The sequence below is a fragment of the Coffea arabica genome, chromosome 4c, assembly GCF_036785885.1.
Source record: "Coffea arabica cultivar ET-39 chromosome 4c, Coffea Arabica ET-39 HiFi, whole genome shotgun sequence".
In the NCBI taxonomy this organism is placed as follows: domain Eukaryota; kingdom Viridiplantae; phylum Streptophyta; class Magnoliopsida; order Gentianales; family Rubiaceae; genus Coffea; species Coffea arabica.
In genome coordinates, this window is record NC_092316.1 from 6,381,063 (window position 1) to 6,393,585 (window position 12,523).

Here is a 12,523-nt window from a genome sequence, read left to right on the forward strand (position 1 = left end):
ACATCCTCGTTGAAAAAAGTACGAAAATGACAAAAATCACCGCATGCTTCCTTTCTCTCCTCTATGGAAAGGCAGCAAAGGATGTTGCATCAAAAGACTCTTCTTGATCATGTATATACATTTGGTTCCTACAGACTAAACCCTCTCTTGTATGGTATATGAATTATCATCTTGATAAATGAATACAATTATCTCACAGCCATAAAAAAAAAAAAAAAAAGAAGGAAAATCATGTGTGGTGGATGAATAACCATCAACGAGTACAAACTGACCGAAAGATGGATGGATACATTCATCATGCCACGTTTAATAGCTGATAATTATCATCAAGGCCCAGAAAATCTGCAGCAGATTTGGCCATAACGGAAGCGAATTCATTAAAGCTAATGACTCCATCTCCATCTGTGTCAGCCTCTTGGATCATCTCCGTCAGCTCGCGGTACGTTAATGGCTGTCCCATTTTGGCCATTGATCCTGCAAGTTCAGCCAATGTGATATATCCGTTCCCATCACGATCAAACGAATGGAAAACCTTCAAAAGCATATCTTGATTTATCCACAGCTCTTCATTCAAGTGCGGCATTATAGCATTGACCAACTCATCAAATTCCACAGTCCCATTACCGTTTGAATCGATGTTGGATAATAAAACATGGAGTTGATCACCCGATGGTTTTAGCCCCAGAGATCTTAACAACGCTGCGAGTTCTAGAATGGTTAGGCTGCCATCAGAATCCATGTCAAATCTTGAAAATATTTCTCTAAGCTGTTTGAGTTGATCAATTTGGGGCAAGCTCATCTTCTTTCACAAGAAAATTAACTGTTCGATTGGAATATGGGAATGATCGGATAATCATTCATGCAAGATCATGAAAATGATGAAGAAGAAGCCGAAGGCACGTTGTAAGAGAATATGGTGCTAAAACTGCAAGGTGCCTAAAAAAAAGTGTTTTATTTGTTTTAAAGTTTGAGGCTGTCTAAAATATTCTATGTACGTACTTGTGTTATCTGCAATGTCGCGTCGGTGGATTTGTTTTTGCCTTTAAAGGAGGGTTGAGATCCCTTGCACAGTTGTACCAGTAGTTTTGGTGCCTTTTTGGTCACTTCAATAGTTCCAAGAACCTTCTGTCAAATAATTGTTAGTTACATTACATAGTTCCATGAACCTACGAAAAATGTCAATTGTCCTTTGGTTCTTGTGGGTACTTGATACATGTGCATGACCCCCCAACGGCAAACACAAGCACCTGTCTGGTTCCAAGAAGATTGATCTCAGTCCTCAAGTTTTTAAGTAACTGGCTAAAACCATCATGAATTGCTGAACTCGAAATCACTTTTCATGCTTTCACCTTCATGGTAATTTGGTAAACCAAGATTTTCCTTTATAATCTGATACGTAAATCTAACCACACATATTCTTATAGGAAATGATAAGTGGGATATATTTTATTAGGATTCATAGGCTAAGGAGATTCCATATCCTCTTATGTTTCACTTTTTTCTTTGAGTGGTTTGAGGACATGTAGCAGAAAAGATTAGCGGATCTCATATTGCTTTTGATGTGTATTTGCTCAAGGCCCAATTGCATGGAGATTTTTTTATCGTCTGTGAATTAACTCCATTCAATGGCCTGATTCGCTCCTCACTGTCACTGGTTGGTTGAGAATTTAATGTTTCTGATTGGAGACAATTGAATAAAAAGAGCAAAGTCAGCTGAGATTTTCTGGCATTTTAATAGACCAACTTTTCCTTCAGATAAGATAATGAATATTCAGTGACAGATGTAAGATTGATAGTGCTTTTTATTTGGATCCGTTGGACTTGTATCTCTCAATATACTTTTGAGAAGTAGTTCTAAGGTTACAACTTTCATGGCCCTTAATCTCTGTGGAATTTTGCTCTTTTTCACATAATTTTACTCATTAACCAAAGTAAGTGGAGGCAAAGAAAACAAATGAACCAAGATTTAGATGGTTACCTGGCAATTTCTGCTCCCAGATTAACACAGACCCAAGAATCTAGAGCACCAAAATCTTCTAAAGTCATCCTTGTCTACTATTAAGAGTCTGACTACAGGAAACATCATAATCAATTTACATATCATGATCCAAATATGCAGATGCCAGTGCTACCACACGTTAATTAAACTGCCAAATTCGACAGATTCAGTTCAAGAACTGCTGATCGTCAACTCTTTCACCAGATTCTTGGGCAAGCATGTCTTGAAAAATCAATTTAAACGCTTTCTTGAGTCTTACCATCATTGCTTTCTGCTGCCGTGTTGCCTAAAACTTCAGCATCATTATTAGCGCATGCGCACCATTTCCTTCTCAACCAGCCAAGACAACCTCCTCCATGCTGGATGTTCTCCGGCGGTGTAACGCTTCGACCTTTGCAAATCCTTCCCGCAAAGCATGAGATGACGGCAAGAACTGTCAGGACAGAAATGACTGCAAAGAATGGTCCTATAGATCCTGAAGAATGCCAAGCACTTGTGGTTGCTGACACTGATACAGGATTAGGCACTGATTCTTGAGGCTGCAGCTGCTCTTGATCTGGGGTCAATGATGGAGTTGTTGCCATTTCATATGAGTTAGGTGGAAATTATTCAGGGAATTCAGAGGAATATATATAGGAAAAATCTTGAGGCCGGAAGAAAAATTGAAATCATGCAGTATTTATTAATCTGTAACACTAGTCTATGCTTTAAATTTGCTTTTAGGTGCATGAGTGGAGGACAACATGGAAAGGGCAAAGCTGCATTGTCTTTTATAACAAATTGAACTTTGCATGTTTGTTTTTCCATACAAGCTTATCAAAAATGAGGCTTTTTACATAAAGATGATAAAGAGATTCCTGGTTAAAAGTGAATCCATGTGGTTTGCCTGATCTTTTTCTTCCTTAGTTTTCTTCACGATGACTCAGAAAAGTTGATACATTGCGTAGAAGTGTATCCACGAAAGAACACATCAGCCTAGAATTGAAGAGGGAAGCATTATTAAAAACAAAGAAAATTGACAAACACAAAAAATAATTTATAGGAAAGGAAGTAATGGATCTGTACTCCTGTATATTACTATCTTGCCTTGAATTTCATGACTTTTTTCTCTTTCTCCTTTCCTTGAAAACCATGATTGGAAATCTTAGGTCCGAAGTTATTGTCAGAATGTAGCAGACATAAGCTGTTTTTTTCAGAAGGTACACGAGTTTGATGGATCAATCTGTTTTGAAACCTGTACTTGATCTCAATTGTGGCGCAAGAAATATATCTAAACTTCACCACAATTTCATGGCTTGAAAGGAACCAAAAAGGGAAAAAGATGAAAAAACTATGGAATAGTTCATACAATCACACCATTCAGCAGTGATCATTTGTTAAGAACCATTACAGCCTGGTTGAATTCTTGAGCATCAAGCCTCAATGAATGAATGAACAGTCACAGGCTAATTGTTTGGACCATTTACTTTTTTTTTTTTTTATATCTTTTTTGGTTATCTAAATCACCTCAGTTGGGCCAGACCCCTTATGAACCACTCAAATCAAAGCATGTTTTCTTTGATTTCTTTTCTTTTACGTTACTTGGATATTTAAGTTGCATCCCTTTCTGAGGGATTTTATTTGACCATAGTATTTAGGGAAAATCGTCCAAAATGTCCCTCACATTTTGTAAAATGACTTTTTCCGTCCCTCACTTTTAAAAGTGTAATTTTATGTCCCTTACATATTCACATCGGTCAAATTTAGTCCCTAACTAGGTTTCCGATCATTTTTTGGCCGGAATCCATCACGTGCCTTGCACGTGATCATTTTTGAAGGGTAAATTTGTCAAATTATATTTTACATAATCTAATCTATAGTCCTCCACATTTTATAAAACAAATTTTTTCGTCCCTCACATTTTATAAAATGATTTTTTCATTCCTCACATTTCACAAAATGAATTTCTCCATCCCTCACATTTCAAAAAATGAATATTTTCATCCCTCACTAATTATGTATGTGAGGGAAACCTTAAAAAAAATGTGTGTGAATATATTTTGTTTAAACACAAGTATATGTCTATTTGATTTTGCTTAATAATCCGAATAGCATAAATATATGTATATGTCTATTTGATTTCACTTAACAATACGAATACCATATATTATACGTGATCATTTGATTTCATTTGGTATTAGCTAGTAAATAATCTTGCATTCATTGTCAAGTTGGCCAATAAAGTTATTTTCGGTCAAAATACAATAAGAATATGCAAATTAAGGTTCTATTGATAAATATTAGTCTTAATCATACAAAAAGAGAAGATAGCCCACAAGTTGGGCCCAATTACATACATGTGTTTATACTATTATTATTAAACAAAATCAAATAGACATATATATGTGTTTAAAAAATGTATTCACACACATAATTAGTGAGAAATGAAAAATTCATTTTGTGAAATGTGAGAGATGGAGAAATTCATTTTGTGAAATGTGAGAGATGGAGAAATTCATTTTGTGAAATGTGAGGGACGAAAAAATTTATTTTATAAAATGTGGAGGACTATAGATGAGATTATGTAAAATATAATTTGACAAATTTACCCTTAAAAAATGATCATGTGCCTTGCATATGATGGATTCCGGCCAAAAAATGATCGGAAACCTAGTTAGGGACTAAATTTGTCCGATGTGAATATGTAAGGGATATAAAATTACATTTTTAAAAGTGAGGGACGAAAAAAGTTATTTTACAAAATGTGAGGGACGTTTTGGACGATTTTCCCTAGTATTTATTAGCATGATTAAGAAAATCTCAAAAAATTATCCTGCAGAATGCATGGCCGATGCTGGACCCTTTGGCTATTGCATTAATTGTTGCTAGTAAAGATTTGATCCATTCGAACCGTCCTGACTTGTAGATGTCATTTGTGTACACACCAAATTTAAGGGTTTTTTGATTTTTTTTTTTTTTTTTTTTAACTTCGGAGTGTAGATCATCTATACATACCATATACATAAAGCGAGAGAAGGGTGGTTTGGTGTAAACATTTTGTTGTGTACTTTCATATTTACCCTTGTAAAAAATTATACTTATTAACCACCCAAACACATGTTGTCAGCATAACTATCTATTAGCATTTTTCAAATTTACTATTTAAACATATTTTTCAATATAACTACTCTTAAGCAGTAAATTCCAACATAACAATCATTTTATCAAACAAATATAAAAGATTAAAATTTGCATTAATAATGAGAATTTTATACAAAATTCATTCACCATAAATATTATACATTCCTTTCTTGCACACACATCGAGTGTGCATTTTGTTATTAGTATTATTTACTAGTGGTGATTATGGGACTCGTACAAAAGAGTTTACAAGTCTTGTTCTTTGGGCTGTACGAATTTTATTTTATTTTTGACATTACATGGCAACTATGGGAGAAGAGAAATAAGTCCAAATGGAGCTTTGGGACCTGTTGAGACTAAACCATTATCGAGCCAGACAGGCGCTCTAGATACTAGTTCAATTTTAGAAGAAGTTACATATTAAGTGGTAATTGATGGAAAGTAAGGTTCGTAACTCTACGACGGTCATTTAAACAATTCATCAATCTTTTCCAATTATTTTGGTTAAATATGGATGATGAGTTTTATCATTGTACGATAACAAAGTGCAGCTAAGGTTTAGTTTATGTTGAGGAGATTTTCTTTTTTCTTTTTTTTGTTTTGTTTTGTTTTGGTTATATGTTGAGAAGATGAGCTCGAAATTCATTAGACATAGCATGATATTCACTACAATAATGTTTGATATCAAAGTATCAGTTTGCAAAAGCGCCTTTTTTTTTTTGGTAATCCATAATATGCCCGATCCGAGCCTTTTGGACCCGAGCCGGCACACCAAACCGGAGGGAAGCCGACAGCGTCATACAGCTTTCCCGAACGAGTTAGAATGTGCGATGCAATAGACACGAATCGAACCATAATCAGTAAAAAAATCAGCAACACAAGACCGACACCTCAACTACTGCATCATATGCCCCGGGGGCTTTCTTTCTTCCATAGCAGATTGAGGAATCAACACCACCAAGGAATCATCCTGTAATAACAAGTCTTGTTAAGAATTCTCCATCCATACAATAAAATTCTTTTGGGATTATCTGCAATTTTTGACTCTCTTGTCCTATGATATGCATCCATGTCGCCATTAACTTTATCTTGGTCCTGTTGTAGATTCGAAAAGTGATGTAGTTGACGAATCAAATCACGAACTCCTATAATATTATCCAATTTGCAAATAAGGACAAAATGCAATAGAAACTTTGTCGTACCTATTCACATTCTCCACCATGCCCATCTTCAATGTGTAAATACACATATTAACTCAATTATAAATCTCCCAAGAGTTTTACAACAGCACATAAGGAAGAAAAAAAAAAGTAAAAATTACATACCTATAGCACAGTTTAACTCATGAAAATAGCAAATAACTGGTTGGTGTACTGTTGTTGCATAATAGCACCAAAGAAAAATATACTAAATTTTACCAAGAAAACACAATTTGGTATAAGTTTTGATGTGCACTAATCCAGTAAAAAAATAGTGCATTATATATTGCAAGTCTTACACCAACTAAAGAATATTACTAGAATGATACCAACCAAAGAGAATAATGTGAATGTAATAATAGGGGTTTTGCGTAAGAGAATATCCTGCACCATGACTGACACTAAGAGTCATTTGGAAATTATATATAAGATGGCGAGGCAACATCATGGCAATGATCCATTAAAAGATAGTATGAATTCTTTGGCATAAAAAGGGATGAGAACAGATCCACATAATAAAAATTGTACACGGATTAATGTTTTGTCTGTATAGTATTAATGAATCTTGAATTAATTAAACTGTATAGTGCAAATATGATTTGTTGTAAAATTCTGGTGCATCTTGCTAGTGTATCTAATGCCTAATCTACTGACAAAGATAAAAAAAAAAAAATTTATTTAAACTTAAGATTCTAATCAGAAAACACAGGAATCCATTAGTTAATAATCATGTATCCAATGCAGTTAAAGTCAGAGGTCTTAGGTTAAGGTTGGGTTTCTAAGATTAGGGTTGAATTCTCTATTTCTTCTATTCGCTTCTTAAATCACGCCCCTCTCTTACTTTAAAATTTTATTTAATTAAAAAAAACTTGTGATGATCTTGGAGATCACCGAATGTGTGACGGTCCCACCTCTCCCTAGGGCGTACCCCAGGGTTCGGCGGGTCGCCTACCCTCTGGTTCGCCTTAGGAGGAGGTGGGGCTGTCACAGAATGCCAAGTCCATTACATTATATACTGTTAGGTATGGATGAATGACAACTAACTTAAATTTAGACTTGGATACAAATTTTGCATATTATGTATATCATGCATCTAACCATAATGATGTACACGCTACCAATATGTACAAAATTTGCTCATTCGTTATTGGTACTGGTGATAGGGGCACACCCTATGTGTGGCATGCCATTTAGGAACAATAACTTTTTATATGGAAGAATTTAGTATAAAATTTTCATAAACAAAAAAAAATCTTTGATCTTTTTAAAGTTTTTTTAATAAACTTAATGGTTACCGTGTTTGTGAGTGGTTATGGGTGAAAATTAGTTACGGTTATGATAATATAGGCAACATGTAATGAGATGATAAAGACATAATTTCGTGATTGTGAGGGTAAAGTTGAAAATTCAAAAAGTGACAAAAAAAATTTGCATTGAATTCAATGCTCCCTACATACATAGTATAAACTAGTAAGTGAGGTACACACTCTTTTTTGCATATTTTAGAAAAAGGGAAATAATAAAAAATATATAGAATAAAAATTTAGTTAAAGAGATTTTGGGAGGTGATGCAATGTTCATAAGTAAATTAGTTAATCACTTCATCAAGAGTGTAGTGATAGTTATGTAGTGGTAGTTGCATAGGAGTGAAAGGTTTTTCAAATAAGATGTGGATAGATAATAGTAAACATTGATAGAGTAAGTTTGGAAGGGTAAATATCAACACTTTTTGTTTACATCAAATCTCTGCTCACGTTGTTTTTAATAATCTCACACTTTATGTGTAGATTGTAGATTGTAGTGTTAGTTACGTAGGGGTGAGATATTTTTCAAATAAGATGTGGATAGATAATGATAAATACATAGGAGCGAGAGGTTTTTCAAATAAGATGTGGATAGATAATAATAAACATTGAAAGAGTAATTTTGGAAGGGTAAGTATCAACACTTTTTGTTACATCAAATCTCTACTCACTTTTTTTTTTTTTTTGAAATAATCTCACACTTTATGTGTAGATTGTAGTGTTAGTTACGTAGAGGTGAGATGTTTTTCTGATAAGATGTAAATAAATAATGGTAAATATTGAAAGAATACTTTAAAAAAATAAATATTAACACTTTTTATTAACACCAAACCCTTATTCATATATATATATATATATATATATATTATAATCCCACGCTTTATTATACAGTAAGATGTATTTTTTGGGAACGGAAGGTTCGACCAAATAGGCAGGTCTTAGGAGGCTTAAGTTAATGTGATTGGTGATTATATGGTCACATGGGCCGTCGTTCTGGCCCCCGAGACAGAGGATTCCTTAAACAGTATCCGAACACGTGTATTTTTCTGCCTAACTCTCCAGTATGGACCCCCTCCCCCCATACTCCAATTTCACCCCGACACTTCAGCTTCTCCATGCGCTATTTGACCAAAATAACCTCCCATAATTCCACCTAACCGCATTCTCCAAATGACTACACATGGTTAAACTAGTAAATCCACATCAAACTCCAGGCCACGCCTTATAATATGACAGCTCACCCACAGACCCAAATCACGCACAAAACACACACAGAGTATCCGTCACTGCAATTACATAAACGATTGAGAGCTCTGAGCAGCAGATGCAGCAGCTATGGATTATGGGTATACTTTTATCCCATGCCCCCTTTGCCCCCTGTTCTCCATCCCTGATTTGTTAGATTTTTTGCGGGTTCGCTTATTTGGTTGTGTAAAGTGGGCTGGGAAGAAGACTTTTCTTTTTGGTTGATGAGTACTAGTTTTTCTCCCTGTTTGTAGCCATGTATGAATCTCTAATTCTTGAATATCTCAGATCTGTGCTGAAAACCCATTGAAAAGATCCGTGGGAATGCTGATTTTTCGTTGGTTTATGTGATTATTTCAGTTTCTTTTTTTGTGTCATGAGTGGGCTCTTGTGGATAGTGGAAGGCTTGAGGACACTGGAGGCAGCGGTTCATCGATCTGTTCCCTGAAATCCAAGCATGAGAAAAAGAAAGAAAAAAAAAAAAGAAGAGTATTGGAACAGGAATCGGTCGATAAACCTCTGCATCCAGCGCTTAACCCTTTCTCCATTTGCATTCTCTTATTATTCTTTCTTTTAATACCATCATGTTCTTGAACGATCTTTTTTTTTTTTTTTTTTTTTTGTATTTTCTTTGCTGTTTTGTTCTCTTTAATTCTTTGGTAAAACGTTTTAGGATATTTTTCTTCTTTTGTATTGTGTTTTTTCACGTTGGATCTCAAAGTCCAAGTCAAACTCCTGAATAGACATATGGGGAACTGGGAAATAACTCTTTATGTTTTTTCATTGGTGCATTTTTAATTATATATTTGCTTGTTTCAGTAATCAAGAGGGCACCACTGAATAATGGTAGACTTCTCCCTACCCAATAATTTACATGCATGCACGGTTGTATTTTTGGGTCGTCCATGATTAGCTCCCATTAATTACTACTACTTGTGTTTATTGTTTATACTTAGCTTGTGTTGCAAACACCTTATCCTTCCTTGTATACGTATGTATATATTTCTTGGAGGGTATCATGTGTGTTCTCTAGCCTTAATCTGATAAAAGTAACCCATACATGCCATGTAAGTGCAATTAGTTAGACTTAGCATGTCTATTATCTATATGTTAACTACTACTATAATTTAATTATGAAGACAGGAAACTAAACTTTGTGCTGTAGATGATTTGTCACTCTTTTAATTATGTGGGCTCTTTGCTTGGCGGTACTTGAGAAGCCTAGTCTATGAAGGGTTGATTTCAGATTAGCTGTAAATCTTGTCAACCGGCAAACCATTTTCTATCTAACTTTGTCACCTTGATACAGCTTGTTGCCTGGCTAATTGTCCTTGGGAGTTTGTACTAGTATTTGTTTGTATTTCACTAGAGGTAAAAAGGGTTGCCTCGGGGTTCATTTCACTCTTTCCTACCCTTCTTTTTATCCTGGATAGTTTACTGTAGAAAAAAAGAATCTTGAGATGTTTCAATCGGCATATAATAAGTATGGAATGACATGAATGAAAGAAAAGGCTTGTGCTAATATTGTTGTTGTCTCGTGGAAAAATTAGCTGAATTGGGGAAAATGGAATGAAAATTGAACTCTAGTGGTAAGGCTTGCCATTGCTAGTCCAAAAGTCAAGTAAAATTTTTCAGATTTACGGCAATTTTTTTTCCAAAAGGTACTAGATGGAGATTTTTAACTTGTGGAGATGATGTCACAGACAATTTCAGAAGCACAACAAAGATCAAAGTGGTGGTCCAATAGAACCATGACTTCCCTGAACGACCTAAAAATCAATACCCTATAGAGAGAGTTTGGAGGACAAAAAGAGAACCAAATTCTTTTACCAATTGATTGTCATTGTCAATGGGGTGTGCGGTCAAAAGTGTATTACTTTGGCGTTGTTCGTTTTGCTTAAAAGGGAAGCTTACACAAATGCCTTGCGTCATTATGTTGTGTTCCCATTATGTATGGATGGGGTGTACCAAATTGCCAGAGAATCTACGAAGCTTGAATTCAACCCTTATGGGATCAAATTCGCAATGCCAAAACCTGAAAATTCCAGTCGAGTCAAGCATTTATTCAACCAGATCCAATATAAGCCGAGTCCTCCTGTATGGGGCTTAATTTGCTTCCGGGAAGATCCTCGTACGCCTGCGTTTTCAATCATTCTGATCCATCTGGGGAAATGGAATGCTGCTGCCCATGATTTGAGGGCCATTCGATTTGTGGATACCGAATTCCCACCATGGATATCTCCTTTCTCTCGTAGCCCTTTTGCTCCGTCGAAGTTCTTTTCCTTGACAAAAAGCAACCATCCTTTGAAATGCAGATGAGGAATTGGTGAAAAAGATTAGGCTGCTATATTACTACTGTAGCAGATTTGTGCTTTTCTGCTTTATATTGGTGCATCCCAAATGAATGATGTGTCGTTGGTGAAATGAGGGTGATGGGAAGTATGAAATGATGCTAGGCATTGACATTAATTTAAGGAGCGTTGTAGTGGATGGAGCAACATGACAAAAAGTAAGCCATCTTAATGATGGCTACGCTGATGAGATAATTTTAAATATCTATGTCGTCGTGACAAGTAAAGATAGCAATGGCGTGCTAACAATCGTCACTATTACAATTATTCAGCTCTATATGATGCATTACAAAGTAAGATGGATAGCGATCGCAAATGCGTCTCAAGTGTCAGCTATACACTAATACTGACTGCATGTTTAACCTGTCATTAGGGCAAGGCAGTGATGTAGATTAAATTGTGCTGGACGATTTTTAATAATTTGATTATTTATATATTAAAAAAAAGAGTAAATTTTATATACATTATCACGGTTGAATATACGACACATATGCAAAATTATATTTCACATTTAAATTCGAATTATGTGTCGTACAGCTAACGGTGAAAGTGCATATAGAAAATTAATCCTATAAAAAAAATATATAGTAATACCGCAAGAAAGTCTATAAAACGTCTCAAGGTACACGGTGAAGAGTATTCGATGATTTTTTTTTTTTTTTTTTTGGGGTTTAAAGAAGATTTCAGGGCTTGTCACAGGAATAGGGAAAAAGAGAAAATTTTGTAAAAAATTCAGAAGGGCTGATATCTGATGTCCCCAAAAACCCATCACCAGGTACTAGGCCTGATTTGTTTGTTTTGCCTCAGTGGGAGTCGCATTCGTTCACACTAGTCGCAAAAGGATAAGTTTTTGATTGTTGTTGGACCAGTGGTCCTTTTGCTGTTAGGAAGTATGAATATAGATGATGACGAAAGTGGGCTGGAGAGAACTCCAATGAATCTCGTATTTATTAATGGATTCATTGACAAGTGTCAAAAAATCACGTCATTCATGAGTGGTGAGTGATAGATACCAATATGAAAATATTAAAATCAAGAGGGTGACTATAATTTAGGGTGCGTTTGATAAAATTGAAATCTGAAAATTAAAGTTTGAAATATGAAATTTGAGATTTGAATTCATTAAATTATTAAATATTAAATCTAATACATTTCAGTACACATTATATTTAGTGATAAGTGAATAACTTATCACTTAATTTTGGAAGCAAGTTTTATCTAGAAAATTTAGTACCGCTTTAATTAATTCATATGTTCAATTTTTATTATCAAACGGTTTGAATATGTTAAGATCTGAATCCATTA

General features: G+C 34.9%; 1 protein-coding gene and 1 long non-coding RNA gene across 6 annotated transcripts; one reads left to right on the plus strand and one right to left on the minus strand.

Moving 5' to 3' along the window:
* Positions 1–27: 27 nt before the first annotated feature.
* Positions 28–2,965, minus strand: LOC113739727 (probable calcium-binding protein CML15). 5 transcript variants are annotated; one of them, XM_027267034.2, is made up of 3 exons: positions 2,259–2,956; positions 1,979–2,066; positions 28–1,251 (listed from the first exon to the last, which is right to left on the minus strand). In XM_027267034.2, exon 3 carries the CDS (start codon positions 797–799, stop codon positions 296–298), a length of 504 nt encoding a protein of 167 aa, XP_027122835.1. In that variant the 5' UTR covers positions 800–1,251; positions 1,979–2,066; positions 2,259–2,956; the 3' UTR covers positions 28–295. The 5 variants fall into 5 exon arrangements, with proteins under 5 accessions (XP_027122835.1, XP_071901860.1, XP_071901863.1 ...); XM_072045762.1 differs by having other exon boundaries at positions 572–699; positions 1,979–2,070; positions 2,259–2,852; XM_072045761.1 differs by having other exon boundaries at positions 573–708; positions 1,979–2,070; positions 2,259–2,852.
* Positions 2,966–8,856: 5,891 nt separating this feature from the next.
* On the plus strand, positions 8,857–11,536 carry LOC113738802 (uncharacterized). The gene is made up of 2 exons (XR_003460218.2): positions 8,857–8,968; positions 10,571–11,536. It is a non-coding gene; the product is annotated as an uncharacterized lncRNA (long non-coding RNA).
* Positions 11,537–12,523: the final 987 nt, after the last annotated feature.

Excerpts from the sequence above, each read along its gene's own strand:
- LOC113739727 (XM_072045759.1), bottom strand. The coding sequence starts at position 799 with ATGAGCTTGCCCCAAATTGATCAACTCAAACAGCTTAGAGAAATATTT.